Raw genomic sequence first — 22,645 nt, 5'->3', positions numbered from 1 at the left:
ATAGTGCTTCTTGTAGTTTGAACAAAAAAAAACAAGCTAATGTTTGGTGAATGTGGCGCCAATGCTCTGTGTTTTGAGTTTGGGTAAAGAAATACGAAGCTACAGTAGCCAAGCTTCCCAGATACAATGCTGTGTACATGCGGTACGCAGTGCCTGCAGTTTGTGAAAACAAAAGGCAGGTTACCATTTGTGTATTGTGACGCCAATGCTTGTATTTCCAGTTTAACCAGTACCATAGCAAGTGTAAAAAGTGACTGGATGAGAATATGGCAATGTGTACTACATTTCACTTGTGCAATGGTGCTATTCATGCATCTACACTATAGCATGATCTGTACAATGACCAGCTACATAGACAATGACCAATTGATTGTTTTTCGTTAACAGGCACAGTCATCACAGGAGACAGACTCCAGTTCTGGTCCACCTTCGCCCACTCAGACCCTGGAGTCATTGTATGCCTCCCAGCCTGTGCCTTCCACCTCAGCTGCGCTCTCTGTGCGCTCTACACTGCTGTGCCCTGTGCCCCCTGCCTCACCAACTGTGACTGTACCTACAGCACGTCTGCCCCCTGCCTCACCAGCTGCGGCCGAGTCTCCAGCACGTCTGACTCCAGCCTCACCTGCTCCGTCTGTGCGGCCAGCGCCCCAGCGAATGGTGGCCAGACACTGCAAACACAGGCGCACAGAGGACTCTGGTCTTCAGCCAGACATACAGGCACACTTGGACCGACTGGTTGAAAGTCGGCAGATGCTGCAAAGCAGTCTGGTGCATGATGACTGCTCTTCCTTTGCAACGCTGTGTGCGGACCTGCTGAGGAAGATCCCAGAGGGCAGAAGGGAGGAGTTCACGAGGAACCTCCTCAATCAGGTTTATGATGGAGTGGCTCAGGTACGGGCAGAGGCACGGGCACAGGCCTGACAGGATCTGTATTTACATTTTTTTCACCATTTTTACACCATGCCACTTTATTTTCATCTATTTACATGTTCAGAATTTATTTGCATTTTCAACATTGTCATTTGCCTTTTTAAACCGTAGTTATACATTGTTATATTTTGTTGTTACTGTTCTATTTGCCTTTTTACCCCTTGCCACTTTATTTCTATTTTCATCTACTTACGTGTTCAGAATTTACAGGTATGTGCATGTTCAATATTGTCATTTGCCTTTTTACACCTTTGTTATAGTTTGTTGTTATATTTTGTTACTATTCTATTTGCCTTTTTACACCTTGCCACTTTATTTTCCTTTTTTTATCTATTTACATGTTCAGAATTTCTATTTGCATTTTGTATTTTCACACCTTGTCATACATTGTTATATTTTGTTATTGTTATATTTGCCTTTTTACTCCTCGCCATTGTTCTTTGGAAAATAAAAACAAATCTTTTTGGAAAAGGTGTCTTTATTATTCTGAAATACCAATTTGTAAAAGTCAACCCACGGAAATGTTATCACATTTGAACATCAGAACAGTCTTTTCTGTAACATCATACAAAGAATATTAAAGTTGAGGTCATTTATGAGGGCCATCACTCCTCAAGTGTTCCAAGCGTGCCACGAGTCACCATCTCGTTCTGCCATGGCACAGATCCGTTTTCAGTCTGGAAGAAAGACATGAGGTCATTCCTCACAGCCATAGATGCTCTGGTGGCGCGGGCTCTGGACATCCTTGATGGGTCAACAGGGTCCATGTTGGAGTCCCCGGTGACTTCAGCTCACCACTCACCAGGCCTCACAGACCCAGCTCTGTCCATGTCTGCAAAGCTGGCCGGTATGTACCGGGACTCTTGGCTTGCCACCTCGTCTGTGTGGATGAGGTAGTTGTGCAGCACCACACAAGCCTTCACCACATGCACAACTTTGTCAGGGAGAAACTCCACTGGCCGTTGTTCCTGCATTGAGGGAGGGGAGACAATGAAACACTCATTATTGCACTGCATGTAGATTGTAGAACATTCAATTTTACTTTTGTTTACATGGCGTAGACGGTCACTGCAATCATGGCTATAACATATTTTAGCATTCCACTTGTTAATATAGAAGGCATCAGGAAATGCAGTAGACCGTTGAAGAATTGTTTCAGTTTACATAGCAGACACGGTCACACATACCTTGAAATGGTCGCATGAGATTGCAGTGGAGGGGGAAAGCAGCGTCACCCACAACAACATGTGGTATCTTGACCGTGGTCCCGGGAAGGTCAGCTGGTGGGGGCAGGTTCAGTTTGTGGTCGAGGAGCAAGGACCCAAAGGTACTTTCCTTGAACACCCCACCGTTGCTCTCACGTCCGTAGGCTCCGACATCCACCATTGTGAAACGATACCTTGCGTCACACAGCACCATCAACACAATGGAGTGGGAGCCTTTATAGAGATCTTGCATGTGACGTCACAGCTGATCCAGATTGTGATAGATGCCATCTTGTCAGTCAAACGCCATATTTCCGCCTTCTACTTCTACTTCTGCTTCTACCTTTTCTTCTGGAAAACCCTACTATATACAATTCTACTACAACGGCTGCGGCTACAAGCTCTCCCTACCTGTGCACGTTTTTTATGTTTTTTGTGTGTATTTTTGCGTGTTGTTCATCTGTACCGGACTTCAATATCCACTACAACCGTATGGACTTACTGGACATTGGTTTCCAGCAGAAAATGACGGTTTGTAGTGATTTCCATCGCATGCACAACATTCTGGATGAGATAGCGAGACCAGCGGGGTCTCCATGGATTGTTATCGGGTCTGGCAGGCGAAGGAGGCGGCGTCGGGAGAGGAAGCAAAAGCGAGGCTGCAGGCAGAGCCGGCCTGTTGACTAAGCTCAGAAAACAGCCACTCAAATCTCCACTGCCAAGCCTCTACCTCTCCAACGCCAGATCCATGGTAAACAAGACGGACGATTTGGAATTACAGCTGGAATTACCTTATTCTATTCTATTCTATTCTATAATCGGCTGGTCAGTGCTATACTAGATACTACTGATATATCTAGTATCAGTACTAGTAATACTTAAGTGACTTACCCGTCCAATGAGGATTGTTATTTTCTTGTTTACAAGATGCCACATCTGAGGGCGGCTGACAAATCCTGAATTTCTGTAAAGATAACTGTCCAGAGATTTATAAGCATGCAGTGCTTCAGCACTGAACAGCGAGGGAAAGTTAATGAGGTAATTATACACATCTGGGTATTCCACCTCTGGCAGTTCAATATCCACTGACACGGTCGTGAAAACTACGTCCGGTAAGCGATAAGGGTCACTAATCTGTAGGTCGTTTATTTTAGACATATATCTAGTTATCTGTTCATTAGAAAAATGAGCTGTGTAGTCCGTCGGTTGAAATTGATCCATTTTGTATATGAGTGCAACAATATTCAGCTGTGTTTTTTACCGACAAGGTGGTGGCTGTTTACATTCCGGTCACGTGATTGCAAGATCTCTATTGGGTTTAGATCAGGTGATTGTGGAGGCCACGTCATCTGACGAAGCACTCCATCACCCTCTTTCTTGGTCAAATAGCCCTTACATACAGTAGCCTAGAGGTGTGTTTTGGGTCATTGTCCTGTTGAAAGACAAATGATGGGCCCACTAAGCGCAAACCAGATGGGATGGCATGTCGCTGCAGAATGCTGTGGTAGCCATGCTGGTTAAGTGTGCCTTCGATTTTGAATAAATCGCCAACAGTGTCACCAGCAAAGCACCCCCATACCATCACACTTCCTCCTCCATACTTCACTGTGGAAACCACAAATGTAGGAACCATCTGCTCACCTTTTCTGCGTCTTACAAAGACATGGCGATTGGAACCAAAAATCTCAAATTTGGACTCATCAGACCAAAGGACAGATTTCCACTGGTCTAATGTCCATTACTTGTGTTCCTTGGCCCAAGCTATTCTCTTCCTCTTGTTGTTCTTCCTTAGAAGTGGCTTCTTTGCAGCAATTTGGCCATAAAGTCCAGATTCCCGCAGTCTTCTCTGAACAGTTGATGTTGAGATGTGTGTGTGCTACTTGAACTCTGTGAAGCATTTAGGTGGGCTCTTATCTGGGGTGCTGTTAACTTATGGTTTCTGAGGCTGGTAACTCTGATGAACTTATCCTGTGCAACAGAGGTAACCCTAGGTCTTCCTTTCCTGGGGCGGTCCTGATGAGAGCCAGTTTCATCATAACGTTTGATGGGCTTTGTGACTGCACCTGGGGATACTTTCAAAGTTCTTGAAATTTTTCGGACTGACTGACCTTCATTTCTTAAAGTAATGATGGACTGTCGTTTTTCTTTACTTAGTTGAGTAGTTCTTGGCATAATATGGATTAGAACAGTACTCAAATAGGGCCATTCACTGTATACCAACTCTACCTCTTCACAACACAACTGATGGTCTCAAACACATTAAGAGGTCACGAAATTAACTTTTGACAAGGCACAGCTGTAAACTGAAAGCCATTCCAGGTGACTACCTCGTAAAGTTGACTGAGAAAATGCCAAGATGTGCAAAGCTGTCATCTAAGCAAAAGGTGTCTACTTTGAAGAATCTAAAATATAAAACACATTCTGGTTTGGGGTGGCATGGTGGTGTAGTGGTTAGCACTGTCGCCTCACAGCAAGAAGGTCCGGGTTCGAGCCCCGTGGCCGGCGAGGGCCTTTCTGTGCGGAGTTTGCATGTTCTCCCCGTGTCCGCGTGGGTTTCCTCCGGGTGCTCCGGTTTCCCCCACAGCCCAAAGACATGCAGGTTAGGTTAACTGGTGACTCTAAATTGAGCGTAGGTGTGAATGTGAGTGTGAATGGTTGTCTGTGTCTATGTGTCAGCCCTGTGATGACCTGGCGACTTGTCCAGGGTGTACCCCGCCTTTCGCCCGTAGTCAGCTGGGATAGGCTCCAGCTCGCCTGCGACCCTGTAGAACAGGATAAAGCGGCTACAGATAATGAGATGAGACATTCTGGTTTGATTAACACTTTTTTGTTTACTAAATAATTCGATATATATTTCTTCATAATGTCGACTTTTTAGTATTAATCTACAATTCAGAAAATTTTAAAATAATGAAAAACCACTGAATTAGAGGGTGTTTCCAAACTTTTGACTGGTACTGTGTGTGTATATATATGGGTCTGTCTCAGAAACTGGGTACTGTGGGGGTCCCCCACTAAATATACTCAGTCAATAAACTATACAGTTTTGAATGGTGATGCTGGTTTTAATTTGAAATAAAATGATGAAAGAAATAATACAGATAAAACTAAATCTTTGATGTGAATACTCTATTCAGAATTTGGCAAAAATTCTACAAATTTGTGGAAAAATGGCGGCTTGATGTGGGACATGATAAATGGTTGACTACATTGCATTCCCTTAAAAAGGTTGTAGTCCACTGAAAAGTCTACAGTTATCACTAATTGTATTTTAAGTTGTAACTTTATACACCTAAGGATTGGTGCGCTCACAGAATAATCATAACCGTAATAAAACATCATGCAAAATATTTCATCACCGTCGTAACTCCATTTTCCGCAGACCCAAAACCAATACCATCGTGTGTTTTGATCTAAACGGAAAGCCTCAGGGTCGAGGTCACGACCTCACCAAAAGTAGTAACTTAAAATCACTACGCCATATAAAAATGTAGTTATAAATCTGCGATCCCCACCGGATCCAGTGTAAATAGCTGCCGGAGCGCGGTCCAGCTTGCTCCCCCTCAAATTAAGCAGCGCGCTCCGGCTTGCTCCCGGAGTGCTCCGGCCGAGGTTCCGGAGCACGCTCCGGCTTGCTCCCCCTCAAATTAAGCAGCGCGCTCCGGCTTGCTCCCGGAGTGCTCCGGCCGAGGTTCCGGAGCGCGCTCCGGCTTGCTCCCCCTCAAATTAAGCAGCGCGCTCCGGCTTGCTCCCGGAATGCTCCGGCCGAGGTTCCGGAGCGCGCTCCGGCTTGCTCCCCCTCAAATTAAGCAGCGCGCTCCGGCTTGCTCCCGGAGTGCTCCGGCCGAAGTTCCGGAGCGCGCTCCGGCTTGCTCCCCCTCAAATTAAGCAGCGCGCTCCGGCTTGCTCCCGGAGTGCTCCGGCCGAGGTTCCGGAGCGCGCTCCGGCTTGCTCCCCCTCAAATTAAGCAGCGCGCTCCGGCTTGCTCCCGGAGTGCTCCGGCCGAGGTTCCGGAGCGCGCTCTGGCAGCTATTTACACTGGATCCGGTGTAAATAGCTGCCGGATCATAATTACAGTAAACTAGTAAATAAAGTAAAGGAAAAACTTGAGACTGAAAGGTTTTAACAGTCATCCAAATCACTGAATGTAAACATTGCTACAGTAACATACTAGCTACTATGTTGTTGACATTAGCTAGTGCTAACAGCTAGCTGCTAGTACACTGCTACAACACAGATAATACACAGATAATCCTAATAATACAGTTCTTGGTCATTGCCTGGTAACAGCAAATTTATAACGGGTCATGTCTCAACAGACTAAGAAGTTATTTCAATGACATTTAATAACATTTTGTTTATCCTGAGGACTGAAAGTAAATGAAAATGTGAACAAACCTTAGCTGTAATAAGATGGCCACCACCGGCTCCAGGGACGACCCACTGATGTAGGCATGTTACCCAGCCTGACACAAAATATTTGTAGGCATCCAAACTCTTATACGCTTTCAGATCAATACCTGTGTATGGCGATGGGTTTTTAACGACATAGGTATACAGATCATGTGGGCCGAAGTCAGGTAAAGACGAGGGCTTCGTGTACTTCCGTACGTCAGTGAGCAATCCTGGTGGAAGCAGGTAAACGTCGTTCTCTAAGCCTGCTAACCTCAATTTTTGCAAATACCTCTCCCTCTGCTCGCCCTGTAAATGCCCTACGTCGCTGGATAGTGAAGGTGTTTTCTGCATCTCGCTCCTTTTTCTTTTATGCTTTTCGTTTGTCGCCTTCCTCGCATTCAAACTGATTCGAGCCGTGACGTCCAAAATGGCAGCCTAACGATGCATCACATGACTTGGTCACGTGGGTGAAAAACCTCAATACAGAATGAGAAATAGCCCCAAAGTCAGCATATCACAAGTCTCTTGGCGCACCTGAACGAACCATTTCTCAGCTGTTTACTCGAGATCATGAAATAATTGTTTTGTTTTCTCGAGATCTCGAATTAGTTGTGGTGTTTTCTCGAGATCCTGAATTAATTATGTCGTTATCTCGGGATAACAAGGTGAATATAAAAAAGGATTATATGAAGGGCCTCTCTCGGCTTCCGTATTTATGTCACGTCCGTCGACTTTTTGTTCCTGATTTATTTATTTATTTATTTTTAAATTTTGGATTTACTGCATTAATATTTGTACACAACTAAATACAGTAGGTATAAGTTTGTTACTAATATTGTAATGGAATAATCATCCATTGTCACATCCGTCCACCAATTTTTATAATTTCTTTCAGTGTCCTTTATAGTTCAGTTGAAGAGTTTCAAATAATTAATATTAGTCAAATACAGTGCCTGTTCATAAATGTCAACAATATTCTCAACCTATGGATCCCATGTATTATGCAAATAGAATATTGACTTTGTTTTCTGCCAGTTTCTTGTGATGGTGTTATTGTCGGGAAAAATTCAGTAGAAATTAATACCTAAAGGAATTTTGCGTTAATAGTAAATTATAAATGATATATGTAGTATCTTTTCTCATTTCCGTGCATGAAAGAGTGAATATATGAGACTTTTACTATCTGATGGTTTAGTCAATTAATCTGTCACATCCGTCCACCAATTTTAGGCCAATGAAAATATCTGTGTCAGGAAAAACGTCAGTCATTGATAATTATTAGAACACTGGTATACTATTTCTTCTTATCTCGAATAGATATTTTTGATGATGATGATGCCCTTTATTGTCACTAGTCACATGTACCAGTGAAATTAGCCATCAACCTGTCCGTACATATACAACATACACTTGACATAGGGTAGACAGGACAGGAAGACAGGGATGAAGATAAAAAGGAAACACAACATGAGGAGAGATAAGGAAAAAAAGAACACCCCCCACTATGCTCCTGTCAGGAGTACAGTATGGGAACATTTAAAAAACCTTTGCACATAAGCACACAACAACACAAGTACACTTTAAACACGGGACTTGAGGGGGGTAGGGGGGAGGGGAGGAGGTAATCCAGCGCAAGCAAGCAGCCATTCGCTCCTGCAGCCATGAAGGCGCTGGTCACGCACCCGCTTGTCACAGTGGGGGTAAAAATGGCGACTGCGGAAAGTTAGAGAAGGAACGCGAGAGTGTCTCCTGGCAGTGACCTTCAGGGGGGAATGTTGCTTCAGCAACGGCCTGAACCGAGGCCGGTGCTGTCTCAGGGACCCGAATGTCGATAAGATATAAATTGTTTGGTCTTTCCAGACGCAGTCTTTGCACGTCCACACCGCTCGTCCATATCTGTCCATTCCGTCCATTCTATTCAAATTCAAATTGATCTCCGAAAAACGTATTCCTTGCAAAGCTGAAAGCTGCTCCGAGATAACAACCATTTTGTGGTTAAAGTTCTGAATGTCCACAGTCCGAGTGCCAACAGCTTTGTCCACCACTCCAATCATATCGGGCAGCTTTGTGGAGCTTTGAACAGCTGTCACTGTTGTCTGATTTCCTCGATATACCAGGGCAATGCCTAATCCAATCAGCAAAAGTCCTGTAATCATGGTTCCGAATAGGTAGATATCTTCAGTGTCCTCCACAGAAAGAATCGCCAGGCACACGACCCGCCACCGCTCCCACGCTTCCATCGTGTAACCAGCCGCAAACGTTTTGATACAGAATGTGACTAAAGTCTAAATTATGGGAAAAATAGAGGAGAAATGACAAAGCGGCTGAAAAGAAAGCAAGGTGGAGAATGGAAATAACTGCCAACAATGAGCAATATCAAAGTATTAAAAGAAAAGACAGAGCAAGGAAACAAAAAAAGAACGTCAAAAGTAACTTATGAATTCACAGTTGGAGCAACGGAGAGAAAAAGACAGAATGCGACAAAAAAAGCATAGAAACAACTAACTTAAAGTGCATATCACGGGTAAATTCAGGAGCAAGATCAACGTAATTCTCTTATTTTATATTAAACTTTGGTCAACTATCTGTAACATTTTGCATGTTGTGCAATTTTTTCCCCTTGCACAATACCAGAAAAATTCAGTTGAAATCAAGCCATTTGAGGCGAATTGGTCCGCCTCTGAAAAAACTTGGCATTTGGATTTCCCGGCAAACATTGATTTTCGTGACGTCGTGTGCGGGACGCCGCCCTCTGAATCCTACGTCAGCGCTGGTTTGTTTATGAGAAAATGACCTGGTGGTTTTCTGCAAATTTCTTCACCGTTATTGCGCAATTATTAAAATGGTTAACAGATGTATCGTAGGAGGGTGTAGCAACACCAGTCTTGATGGGATTAGTACTCATCGTTTCCCAAAAGACCGGACAATGAGAGAGAAATGGGAGCGCTTGGTCTACACAGGCTGTGCACTGAAACCGTGCAAAGCTCGCGCAGCCTGCTGGCGCTTCCGCAGGTGACGTCACGAATCTGGCTCCAGACTCCCTTGGGATTTTTCCAGACGCGTTTTGTTTTTAATTTTTTTCTGCTGTAGACAGATGGCCTTGTGCAAAATTATCCTTCTGGATGAGTGTGCAAAGGGACATACTTTCATATATATATATATATAAAAAAAAAACGAAATTGGTCCAGAATATGAACTTTAATGAATGTGAAAAACATCTTTCAATTAATATAAAAAAAGTCTTCAGACCAACGTAGATGGCTCCCCAAAATCTAGTTTCTTGTTATTATCGAGTGATATCATATAGCACAGAGCTCAATTTCATTCTAAATATACTGTAAGCACCTTAATATAAAATGTACAGAGTTTTTCGTTGCAGTCTTTTTGAACTGTATGTTTGTGCTGATTTCTTTGAGCTTATTGAATAAAGTCTTTCTACAGTTATGATTGTATTCCAGTGTAAATGTTCTAGCTATTTCTCACATTGCTATACACTACCGTTCAAAAGTTTGGGGTCACCCAGACAATTTTGTGTTTTCCATGAAAAGTCACACTTTTATTTACCACCATAAGTTGTAAAATGAATAGAAAATATAGTCAAGACATTTTTCTGGCCATTTTGAGCATTTAATCGATCCCACAAATGTGATGCTCCAGAAACTCAATCTGCTCAAAAGAAGGTCAGTTTTATAGCTTCTCTAAAGAGCTCAACTGTTTTCAGCTGTGCTAACATGATTGTACAAGGGTTTTCTAATCATCCATTAGCCTTCTGAGGCAATGAGCAAACACATTGTACCATTAGAACACTAGAGTGATAGTTGCTGGAAATGGGCCTCTATACACCTATGGAGATATTTGGTAGAATTTAGGTTACATCCACACGACAACGGCAACGAGATTTTTTTTTTTTAAATATCGCGTCCACATGGGCAACGGATCAGTTAAATTTCGGGTCCATATGTCAACGCAACGCTTGCTGAAAACGATGCAATACACATGCCACACCTCTAGGTGCGCTGTAAGATGGTCCCATCAGAGACACCAGAACAATAGAAGAAGAAGTAGACGCATGCGCATAAACCCCTTCTTCTGTAGCATTAGCCACATTAGCTTCCGCAGTGTTTGGACTAAAGACTCTGCCCTAAGGGCTATTCTCTCTCTCTCTCTCTCTCTCTCTCTCTCACTTTGCACCATTACACAGTAAATATTCACAGTGAAAATATTTTGTAAGCGCGTTTCATGAACCAAGTTATAGGATTTGTTGACAACTCGCATCGAGTTCGTTACACTTCTACCCGGCGTGAAGCACTGACAGTCATGTGGTTGTGACGTCATCGTAAACAAATCCATTCTACTCATCCAGACGACTTCGCAACGGCGCCGTTGCCATATTTTTCCACTCTGGGACCCGTTCTCAAAAGATTTCGTTTTGGGGCACCCAAAACGCCAGTGCCGTGTGGACGCCAGGCCGAAACGATAAACAATTTTATCAGATTTACCTGAATCCGTTGCCGTGTGGACAGGGCCTTAGCTAGAATAGTCACTTACCACATTAGCAATGTATAGAGTGTATTTCTGATTAGTTTAAAGTGATCTTCATTGAAAAGAACAGTGCTTTTCTTTCAAAAATAAGGACATTTCAAAGTGACCCCAAACTTTTGAACGGTAGTGTACATCTTTCACATGCATATTGCAATTTATACTAATTCCATTTAAGTATATTTCTATTTTGTCACATCCGTCCACCAACAAAATATAGATCGTATGTGCTAAAATCATTGACATGTTTTCCGAAATGTCGAGCTCATGCTGTCTTGAAGTTTATTGTGTCTGTTTTGGAGAACATTAAACAATATTTTAAACATAGTTTGATGCATCTAAGTTGACTTCCTTGTAAAACTGGCAACCAAATCGGTACCCAAAGCAAATTTTAGCGGAATAGTATTCCTTTAAGGCACGTTTTAATTCTTGCAGAACGTCCTTGAGACCAGTTAATTCCTGTTATCACTCATGTTACAGCAACAGTAAACAGCTGGTTGTTTACCTGCCTCACTTTTTTGCTCTGTTTCTTGGAATTAATCAGACAAATAAGTCAATCAGTCAGTCAATAAACAGCTTGTTTTGATGCCAAGCAAGCTAAGTTTTTCCTGCTGGTGGAAAAAGTACTGACTGCTCCAAATGACCGGTTTCTGTCGACCTGCTTGTTTGTTGTTCTGATTGTGACGGTCGGTCGATCGCAGGGACTCTTGTGGACACAATACAGTCACGAGAAAAAGAAAGTACTTCAGGTCTCTCTGTTTATCAGGGATGTGGGACAGTCTTCAGGACAGAGCTGTTTGCACTTTGTACTATCATGATAACGTGACTTTTTTTTTTTTTTGGTTGGTTGGTTGGTTGGTTTAAATGTTAAGAGAAATAAAATAAGGTGTGTGTGTGTGTGTGTGTGTGTGTGTGTGTGTGTGTAGCTGGGCCATTCTCAGAAAATGTGATAAGTAACAGTAAAGACATTTCAGAAATGTTCATATCCACTAATTTTAGTTACTGTACAATCCTTGTAAATATCTTTAATAGACCAAAAAAAAAGCATATTTCACAAATTCACAAAGCAAGAGATCATTATTATGAAAAAATAATGCCCAGTTGTTGTTTTTACCATTACCCATAATGTCTTTACTGTTACCCTATAGAGTAATGGTAAAGACATCTCATGGCATTTTTGAGGTCACTGAGTGCAGAAAAAAAGAGAAACAAATTTATGCATTTATTATCCCATCCTAACTTGCTACTTGGCTTACTAAACCTTTTCAACATGCAGCATCATTTATCTTTATCATTTGGAGGTAACGGCAAAGACAGTTAATTTCCCTGACATCTTGAAATTTTATATTTGCCTGATCAGTGTCCTGGATGGGCGGCACGGTGGTGTAGTGGTTAGCGCTGTCGCCTCACAGCAAGAAGGTCCTGGGTTCGAGCCCCGGGGCCGGCAAGGGCCTTTCTGTGTGGAGTTTGCATGTTCTCCCCGTGTCCGCGTGGGTTTCCTCCGGGTGCTCCGGTTTCCCCCACAGTCCAAAGACATGCAGGTTAGGTTAACTGGTGACTCTAAATTGACCGTAGGTGTGAATGTGAGTGTGAATGGTTGTCTGTGTCTATGTGTCAGCCCTGTGATGACCTGGCGACTTGTCCAGGGTGTACCCCGCCTTTCACCCGTAGTCAGCTGGGATAGGCTCCAGCTTGCCTGCGACCCTGTAGAAGGATAAAGCGGCTACAGATAATGAGATGAGATGAGTGTCCTGGATTCCAATATTGACGCATCATTGACTTCTTCTCCCCCCCCCCCCAAAAAAAAAAAAAAAAGGCTGCTCAACATCCTGGTCCTTCCTCATGTAGCTGCACTGCCCTCTAGTGTCAAAGCCCTGAGTTACAGCATGAGTTTACCATTTGGGTAACGGTAAAGACATCAAGAAAGTACACATTCTTGCGCATATATTTTAGGCTATACATCAAAAACTGTTGACGCAAAAATCATGATATTTTCCACAATAAAAAGTGAAGGTTTCAAGGTAATATTTCAGAAAGAAAAAAGTGAAAATAAAATTAAAAACAAAGGAACTATTTTCATTCAAATTTCACTAATCCTCATTTTAGACACATGGCGGTAATGACATTTTGGTATATTTTGGCAAAATAAAATTTTTGCAAATGCAGACATTGTCATATATCATTTTTTATTTTTTAAACACAACTCTGTTAAATTCTTTCTTAAAATAAATGTATAATGGGGGCCAGGATTAATAGTTTTTGAGAAAAAACAGACTTCACGTTTAAACCTGAATTTGTCACGTTTTCTGAATGGCCCAGCTACTGTGACGTGATCACTGGAGCTGACTTTCCAGAATGTGAATGTAACTATAAACGGTTAAAAGCACTCCAGATCACTGATGAATAAGTTCAGAACTGTAATTTTAGTAGGCGGTGAGTTGCTGTGCTGTTTAATGAATAAAACCGTGCCGTTATTGGAAAATAATCAACTTTATTTCGCTTCTATCATCTCTGCTTTGCAGTCTGTCCTTCTGCGTCATGCCGCACTGTGATTGATTTATTTTCCTGTAACGGCGTGCCCCCAGGTGTTCTCTACCTTACATAACGTATCCCAGGCTGCATTCCGGTTCCCATTTTCATTTCTACAATCCGGTTAAATTGAAACGGTGTTTAATTGCTTGCTGTTATACTGAGATGATCTCACACTCCACCGTCTGACGGGGAGACAGCGGTCTTCGAACCCTCCTGCTTCAGGATCCAACGGCATATCAGAGATGTGGGGCTCATGATGGGACGGTTTCAGTGTTGGTTTAAGGCCATCCTTAAAAAAAAAATCCATTTCCTGTCCACTGGGTAAGCAAAAAAATTTTCAGTCGGGAGGGAGGGATTTTTTTTTTATATGGATGGATAAGAAATCGCAATGCTATGTTTGCTTTTTCTTTCAGTACTTTTTTATTACAAAAGCAGACACATTTAATAAAATGACAGTTTAATCAACTGAAACTTGTACAAAAACTTTAAGTTAGCATTTTAAATGCTGACTGCAACATTTGCAAAACTTTTACAAAGGTACTTAAAATGTCCGACACACGGACTTTTTGTAGTTCTAAATCGAGCGTTAGGCCGAGTTCGGATGAAATTACACTATTAAAATGATCACTGAATTATTTGTTTTTCTGAATCTTTACTATTTTGTTGTTCGCTAGAATACTATTTTGCGATTTCACACTTAAGCAAATGTTTGAAAACTCCGGATCTCCTTCCTTCATGGTGGCCGCCATTTTTTGTGCCGCACGGCACATGCGCGAAACTGATTCAATTCTATATTCTGTGCGGAATGCAGGGCTTTCCACAAGCGCCGGCTGCCGGCCATAAAGCCGACTACACAATTAAGTCCAGCCGGCTACTTTAATGACTATTATTTTTGTAGCCCACAGGCTCTAAATATTAATTTTCGATTTTAATAAAATTAAATGTTTATCTAACGGACTGACAATAATGTCAAACTGAACCGCACTCATTTAAGTTGTGATTCGCGCTGTTTGTACCGATAATGACCACAAATTCCCTGCTGACTTCGTTGATCAGGGGAGAGTAACTCATCCGCGGCCCCGACATGCGGTGTGTGCGTGCACTCGGCGGAGGCAGTAGTGTGTCGGGGCCGTCGGAGGGAACAGAAGCAGAGAGAACGCTTATTTTGTCTCCGGTAAACCAGTCTTCTCTCGTTCAATTACGTGCTGGCATCAAAAGACACCGTTGGTTGTAAATGAAACCAAACTGAGTGGTTGGAGTGTATTTTCATACACAAATGGAGAAATGTTCGCTGAGTGTGTAATTGTGTCGCCCCACTGCAGACCGTTGTCGTTGTTAATTCATAGCATGCTCAGCTGCGTGAATGTGTCATGCACCGAAAATAAGAGATTTACAAGCCAGGAACGCCTCATGATGCAATACGCAAGAAAAGAAAGAAGATTTACTGCCATTTTACTTTGTATTTGAGTAAAGTGAATAAATAAATGGTCTGTGGAAAATACATTTAATCCTGGGAACTGCGTGCACAGGAGTTTATTTTGTGTTTCATTCCCCCCCCCCGGCTGGCTACTTATTTGTCATGGCTGGCTAGTATGAGCCTTAGTGGAAAGCCCTGGGAATGCGGAAATGTCAAGTTCGATTTTAGATTTACGAACCCGAAAAAAATGTCGAAAAAACGGCGTTAAAAAAAATTTTCAACCGCACAAACGGCACTCACCCGGCCGGTGGACCGGAAACAGAACATTTTTTAATAATGGCCTAATGTTAGTCTGATGATAACAGCTAGTCTTAATTAACCTTAACTCCATAACTTCACCATGTGGCACTGACATTCAGATTCATGTTGATAAGAAATCCAATACAGAAGTAGTGGCGACTCGTCCCGGGGGTAATTAGCCGAATGTATGGTGCGTTCAAGTGCTATGGGAATTATGGTAAATACCAAACGCCGACATGGAAAGCACACATGAACGCCCCCTCTTGTGGTATTTTCCACTGGGCAACTCGTAGAAAATTTTGATACACGAGTTGCCGAGATGAGATGAACTTTAACCTTTTCAACATGGCGGCGAGCGGTACAAGACTAACTTATGAACCAAGAAAGAAAAGCTACGGAAAGCTGACTCTCACCTTTTAAACGAGTCATGTTATGTATATTATATTATTATTATATGTATATTATAGCCTAATACAAAATATTCTGTGGCTGTCCAAAGAACACCAACAATGATCTAGATACTGGCTACTCTCATTGTGGCTACAGCCAAATTTCCAAAAACTGTGTGGCATTCAATGTGTTAAGAAAATCTCTACTTGTCATGATCAGGAAATATTCAGCATTATTTACCTTTTGACTTTTGATAACTCATATTCCTGCTGCAGCTGATGAACAAGGCAATCTATAATTGTTTTAGCCAAATAACAGGCCTGATTCTGAATCTGGTCCACCATCTTTAATTTGTCAACAACAACAAAAGCATGTGAACATAACACACTGGTAAATACCACTTCCCAACTGGAAACTATCATCTTCCCATAGCACATGAACACAGCAGTAGTCTTGATCCTGGACACTGCGGCTTCTTTAAAGAGCCGCACGTCGATTTGTTTGGGGGGGGGAGGAAGAGGTTTTATTAATTATCTTTACATTTCTTCATCATGTGTACTCACTTTAGATAAAGAAACGAGTTGCTTTGGAGGCTCTGAGTGAGCCGTATTGTCCACTCGTGCAGCTCCGAATGCCGTGGAAGCCACCGTGTTAATCATGTGACCAAAACGCAGAAGAGAAGAACTCCATGAGGTCTCAGTTTTCTGCTTGCAGCAGTCGCCTCCGCCTTGTTCACGAGGGATCTGCATTTCTGTGAAGCCCTTTTGTGACAATATCTCGTATTTTATCATTTATTGTTAAGTGTTTTTACAAATAAGATTGGATGGAATTGAGAATAAAACGGTGCATGTTCAAGGTGTACATTGAGACAATGCGTGAAGGATTAAAGGGTTAAGTCGTGTCCTAAGTGTTTAAAAAAAAAACTATATAGCACAGAAGGATGGTTTAGCACTTTTTTTTTATTTCTTCAAAGAATTTCTTTTTACTGTTTGGGTTGATGAAAGTCCCAAAAATCCAAGTACTTTAATCTGGAACAGAACCGAGCTGATCAGCTTTCTAGATTTAAAAAAATATGCGAGAGCGCTGTAACTAAATTGTGCCGACGAATCCCATCTAATCGAGCCACAAGAGCTGCCTCTGTTTTTCACTCCAACTCATTGAAACGGCGCAGTAAGACGTGCTCGGCGTAAAGCTTTTGGTCATATTTGCTGTTCTTTTAACGCAAAGAAAAATTGCTGATTGTCCCTTTAATAAATAAGTACTAGAACCATCTCGAACAGTCGCTGTGTATCTGTGGTGTTCCCAGGTGGAAAAGGAAAACCACTTCCTGAGGAAACTGGGCTGCAGCGCAGCAGAAGGAGTCAAGGTGCTCTCGATCTTCGGCAACACGGGCGATGGCAAATCGCACACGCTGAACCACGTGCTGTTTGACGGCGAGGAAGTGTTCGCGACCTCTCCCTCTCCGGCTTCGTGTACCGTTGGAGTGTGGGCCGCGCACGAGCCTCGTCTGGGCCTGATCGTGCTGGACACAGAGGGTCTGCTCGGCGCCTCCACAAACCAGAACCAGAGAATGCGCCTGCTGTTAAAAGTCCTGGTTGTGTCTGACGTGGCCGTGTACCGCACGCGGGCCGAGCGTCTGCACAACGACATGTTCCATTTCTTAGGCAGCGCTTCAGCCGCGTACCTGAAGTACTTCACGCCTCAGCTGCGTGCTCTGTCCAACCGCTGTGGGCTCGATGTGCCGCTCTCTAACCTCGGGCCGGCGGTGGTGGTGTTCCAGGAGACCTCGCGCACTCAGCTGCTGGGTCACGGTGAGCAAATCAGCACACGATCTCCTCTACAAACAGGGGGGTGAAAATGTGCCTGTCGTCAACTTAAAAAAGAGCCCTATTTTTGAATTTTTTTTAAATTGTATGAATCGATTTGAACGTTGAGACTGTAGTGTTTGTGCTTGTCGACACACACCACAGTGCCGGCGGATATCCTGCTTCAGAAACGTTTCCATGACCTGAGCCTGAGCACAGAAGCCTTCAGCTCCATGCAGTATGTCGGCACGCAGACCATCACACCTCCAACGGACTTCTCTCAGCTCAGGGACACCATCACGAAGCAGGTGAAGAGCATGGCGTCACGAGCCCCACGCCAGCCAGACATCGTCTTCAGCGCCCTGCAGGTAGGACATCCTCCACCTCGACATGGGGGATTGGGTTGATTTCACAATAACCGCGTCCTCTTAGATCACGAAGAATTAAAAACACATTAAAGTGTATGTAACACCTCTAAACCCCACTTTTTTTTCCTTGTACAAAGCAACAATCATCGTTGATTGACCATAGCTGATCTAAAAGGCCATAAATTAACGGAAAATCAGCCGATTTTCACGGAATCTGCCAAGACTGAAGCGGAAGATCCCGAAGGGGTGCGTGACGTCACACGTGTAACAATCGAGGTATCAATTTTGTTCCCGTGTGCAGCAGTGGTTAGACCTAGCCTGGGAAATCCCATGCTGCTTTGCACAATCGTTCCGATCTGAAAAGACAGCATGGAAACTATGGTCTAAAGGCTCGCCTGAGTTAGGGAGCCAATCAGAGAGTGAGGAGGGGTGGAAAGACAGTGACGTGTACTACTCGACAAACGGAAGCTTGTAGTTTATTTGGGACTGTTTACGGATCACATTTAACATGGCGGCGAGCGATACGAACCAAACTTTCGATCAAGCTTTAGACACTGTTCTGAATAGTTTAGAGCGAAAGTTTGTTTTAAAAAAAGAACAGCGTTTGGCGTTACAGTCTTTCGTTGACACGAAGACAGATGCCTTTGCCTTGCTTCTCTTTCCTTCTCTTCTTCGCCTCTTCATCTTCTTCGTCGCTCTAACTACGTCACCGGGTACAACTGCCATGATTGGCCATGGGCTACGTATATGCCAAATGATAGACATTCGCAATGTCCAATAAACGGCCGTTGACAATCGTAAACCACACCTCCCCTACGAGAAATTCAATAGGTGGATTCCAGACCATATTTCACTTGTGATATGGTCTGGTGTTAACCAGACTAGGTTAGACCAGTCTTGATATGGAATCATGTTTTGGAGAGAATTCTGACAGTGATTGGGATTCTTATATGTCGGATGAAGGGGCTGATGATTGTCAAGGATATTCCGGAGTAAATGGTTATCTTTTCGAGCCTTCAAGACGAGAAACTGCCAGTTCACGACAGTCTTCCTCTGTAGCATGCATGAGAGAGATGTGCAGAACGCGGTGGTTACCTTTCATCATGTTTTCCTGAACAAAACTAAAAACAAATTGAGTTGCAATATTGCAATCTGAGAGCATTTAACACGCTTCAGTTCATAATTCATGATTGTGCGTGCATTTTTTTTTCCTGTTAAAGTGCATCAGATATGATAAGATCGGATGTCGTGAGCGTGTAAATGTTGCTCATAATCCTGCGTCTGGTGCACTGTGTGTGTGTGTGTGTGTGTGTGTGAGGGATAATAAGGGAATTGACGAACTGTCCAAATGTCAGATCAAATGTCATTTATTAAATAAACGGGTTTCTTTTTGCTCCAGTAATTCCCATGTGGTCGTTCCGATGGTGATGAACACTTGATGAATCAGATTTATTATTAGTCAGAGACACAAAATCTGCCCGCTTCGTTTGTACAAACCTCACCCACCCACTGCCGCTTTAGATTAGTGTCATTTCTCAGAAATTCGTGAACTGAATGTCCTGCTGTATCGGGATTTGAACAGCCAAACACAACGCAGCGCTTTCACATCGTTATTTTTGTAAGATTCCAACAACAATATCCAATTTCAGCGAGTAAACAAGCACGGAGTCAGATGAACGGAAATGACCTGGATAACCAGGGTTCCACGCGTGACGTCATACGAGATTATCCTGGAGGCAAGGCTGCCTTTTTCCAGGATTCACGATTTATCCATAGTTTTGTGCTTGATAATAAAATGACAAATTATTACTTCATTTTGGTCGTTACTAACGATGTTCATTATAAGGCATTACATTCACTTTAAAGGTTTAGGTGTTCTACTATTACACAGAATGTTACACAGGCTGACCGTAATACTGTGTTCAGAAGGAAAATGAGCATCTGGATCAAAACAGATGTGTCCGATAACACAAACAGAACTGCGCATGGCAAAGTATAGCCTCAAATCGGACAAGTCGCGCCAACAGAAGTCGACACCGAGTGTACGGAGCGTTTAATGCCAGGGTTTGACTCGCTTTATACGTAAAACGTCTGCGTTCGTTCATTTACTCGTTCCTGTCTGACTGCATGACGGTCATTTGGACGTGTGCTGAAGACACAAAGAGCTGGGTCTCAAATCCCATACTTGTGTTCTGTTCTAGACAGTACGTAAGTGTTGTTCCATTACAGTTAGTGTTTTAATTGGGGGGGAAACTTGTGTGGGTTTAAAACTTACCAAAGTGTATTTTTGTATATTCAAGTATCAGTATCACAATCACCTAGGACAAGAATATTACATGTCCGAGGTATGTGAGGGTTTTTTGTTTGTTTGTTTGTTTTTTAAATCAGTAGTTAACTGGAAGTATGCTCTGAAAGCTAGTGATCACTCACAGGATGCTTTTTCTTCTTAAAAGTTCAGAGTAAACAGGGGTCGAAATTAACTTTTGAATGTACTTGCCCTCAGGGCAACCAACCCCAAAAATGTACTTGCCCGCACGCATGTTTCAGTTGCCCTACTTTTTTGCAGGTTGACTGGGTAATTTGCATAAAAAGCAATCTGGATGTATATTATAGAGTATGCAATAAAATATTTCAACTTGTTTTGCCATTGTTTGATTACTGATTGATAGAAATAAAGTTATAACACAATAAAGTTATAACACTCGTACTGTATGTGTTTGGTGTTTATTTCATCATGATGAACAGTAAAACAACTCGGTATAACTACTAGTATCTTCTATTCAACATGTTAAACAGTCAGAAAACATCATGTCATCATGGTCAAGTGGAACTGATCAAATCAGAATTAAAAATCAGTCCAAAAAGACGCTTCGTTCGTTCTAGCCTACGTGACCGTGGCGCCCCGTGTGAATAATCATAATATCATGTAGCGCCATCTCGCGAATGGAAGCGTCAACTACCGCAACGAACCAAAGTCAAGGACAAACGAAAGAGAAGACGGGAAAAAATAGTTTCCGTTCTGTTTCTGTTAGGAATCACAACAACTTAATTTTTCTTGGTAAAATAGACATTCAAACACAGTTGTCCGACGGACAACTAGTGATAATTTTATTGTTGCCCGAGTATGAGAATGACTGACTTGCCCATGTCCGTCGGTACATGCTTAATTTCGACCCCTGAGTAAAGCCGTGACGTTCTCGCCAGACTCGAAGAGCATCTTTTATCAGAAAACTCCACAGCTCAGAACGACTTGCTTTGCCGTGACGCGCTGTTAAAAATCGTCCCGCTGTACAAAAGGTACGCAGGCGAGTACGATGTGTGTCGAGTTGTGTATCGTGTCGAACTCTGACCCCGAACTAAAATCTTGAAGTCGCTGCTGTACTGATGGACCAACACGCTAATAAAACCTGGTCATTGATGGGTTTACGGTCGAGATAAAACCCAGGTGCGTAAAAACACGGAGAATTAAATGTGTATCTGTACCCTTGTGTGACCTGCACTCGTTGTTGTTTTTTCCACACTCAGGCCTTGAGTGATCGGTTCCGCGGAGAAATCTCTGATGACAAAATTAGCATGTACTCCTTCTTCCCTGACGAGTATTTCACCTGCCCTTCTGTCTGCCTCAGCTGCAAGTAAGTACGCCATGAGTTCCTGCTGCTGCGTTGGATTGAAAGCGTGCAGTGTGTGTGGCAGCTAAAATATCCGAGTCCGAGCTCAATTTCACAAGCTTCCGTCATGAACTATTTTTAATCAACACTTGGACTTTTTTGAGCTAACTCAGTGTTTTAGAGGCAGAAAGAACACACTGAGGGTTAGACGCTCAAAATATATTGGTGATGATGGTGTTGTAATAAAGTAAAAACACTCAGTATATTCCAGTCTGTTGTTGGGGTGATTAAAATGGTGCTTTGTGACCTTTTTTTTTCTTTTCTTTGGTTGTGGCTTTAGCATTCGCTGTAAGAATGGCATGAACCACCAGAAGGACCGAATGCCACATATGGTGGATGGATTGTGCCAGTACACTCATCAGTACAACAACAAGGTTATTATATGCAAGGTGAGTTAACATCATACTGACCGCTTGATTTCGTTTCTGTCCAAAAGCAAACCGAAGTAAGTCGTGACAACCTGTGTGTGTTGCTGTCTCCAGAAATGCTATGAAGGTGGAAGGGAAGTGATTGTCGTGCCCAAGACCTCCGCTTCCTCTGATAACCCGTGGTTTGGTCTGGCGAAGTACGCCTGGTCCGGGTGAGCGAGCAAGAGAGTTTTATTACGTGATTAGTTGAATTGGACATAGATTCCATTCTTCACACTTCCGTCCAATCAGTTGTCATTTCTGCCGTCATGTCTTGGAACATGAGCATACAAAGGGATTATTTTTGTAGTCGGTGAACAAATTTGTTTTAATATCGCAGTATGTGAGTTTGACTTCTCACTCAAAAATACACAAAAAGAACACTTTTTTAAGCCAATCAGTATATGAATCTGGACCGAATGAACGGAGACCCTGGAAGCCCCGCCCCTTTTTCCTCATCTCGCCCAAGTCCTCTTGTCTCAACTTATGTGCTTGAAATCAGAGGTGGACAGTAACGAAGTGCATTTACTTGAGTACTGTACTTAAGCTGCGGTCTCAAAAGTAGCCGGTCACCGGCGGCAAATCGCCGTCTGTGGCTTGTTATGCCGCCGGCTATTATCAGTCGAGTCACAAAATTTAATATTAAATATTTCTGACGGCAAAAAATGTTGTGAACGTAAATTACATCC

At 42.8% G+C, this 22,645-nt stretch overlaps 1 protein-coding gene across 1 annotated transcript in view; it reads left to right on the top strand.

Moving 5' to 3' along the window:
• LOC132900265 (zinc finger FYVE domain-containing protein 1-like) overlaps positions 1 to 22,133 on the top strand; it is a 38,856-nt gene extending 16,723 nt beyond the window's left edge. Inside the window, exons 2-6 of the mRNA XM_060942272.1 lie at positions 17,015 to 17,519; positions 17,670 to 17,881; positions 21,407 to 21,513; positions 21,830 to 21,938; positions 22,032 to 22,133. Coding sequence (XP_060798255.1) covers positions 17,015 to 17,519; positions 17,670 to 17,881; positions 21,407 to 21,513; positions 21,830 to 21,938; positions 22,032 to 22,133 — 1,035 coding nt within the window. The remainder of the gene's footprint in view (positions 1 to 17,014; positions 17,520 to 17,669; positions 17,882 to 21,406; positions 21,514 to 21,829; positions 21,939 to 22,031) is intronic.
• Positions 22,134 to 22,645: the final 512 nt, after the last annotated feature.

Source organism: Neoarius graeffei, chromosome 16, assembly GCF_027579695.1.
Source record: "Neoarius graeffei isolate fNeoGra1 chromosome 16, fNeoGra1.pri, whole genome shotgun sequence".
Taxonomy (NCBI): Eukaryota; Metazoa; Chordata; class Actinopteri; order Siluriformes; family Ariidae; genus Neoarius; species Neoarius graeffei.
Note: the sequence above shows the minus strand (reverse complement) of the source record. Positions and strands in the feature narration are given on the sequence as shown.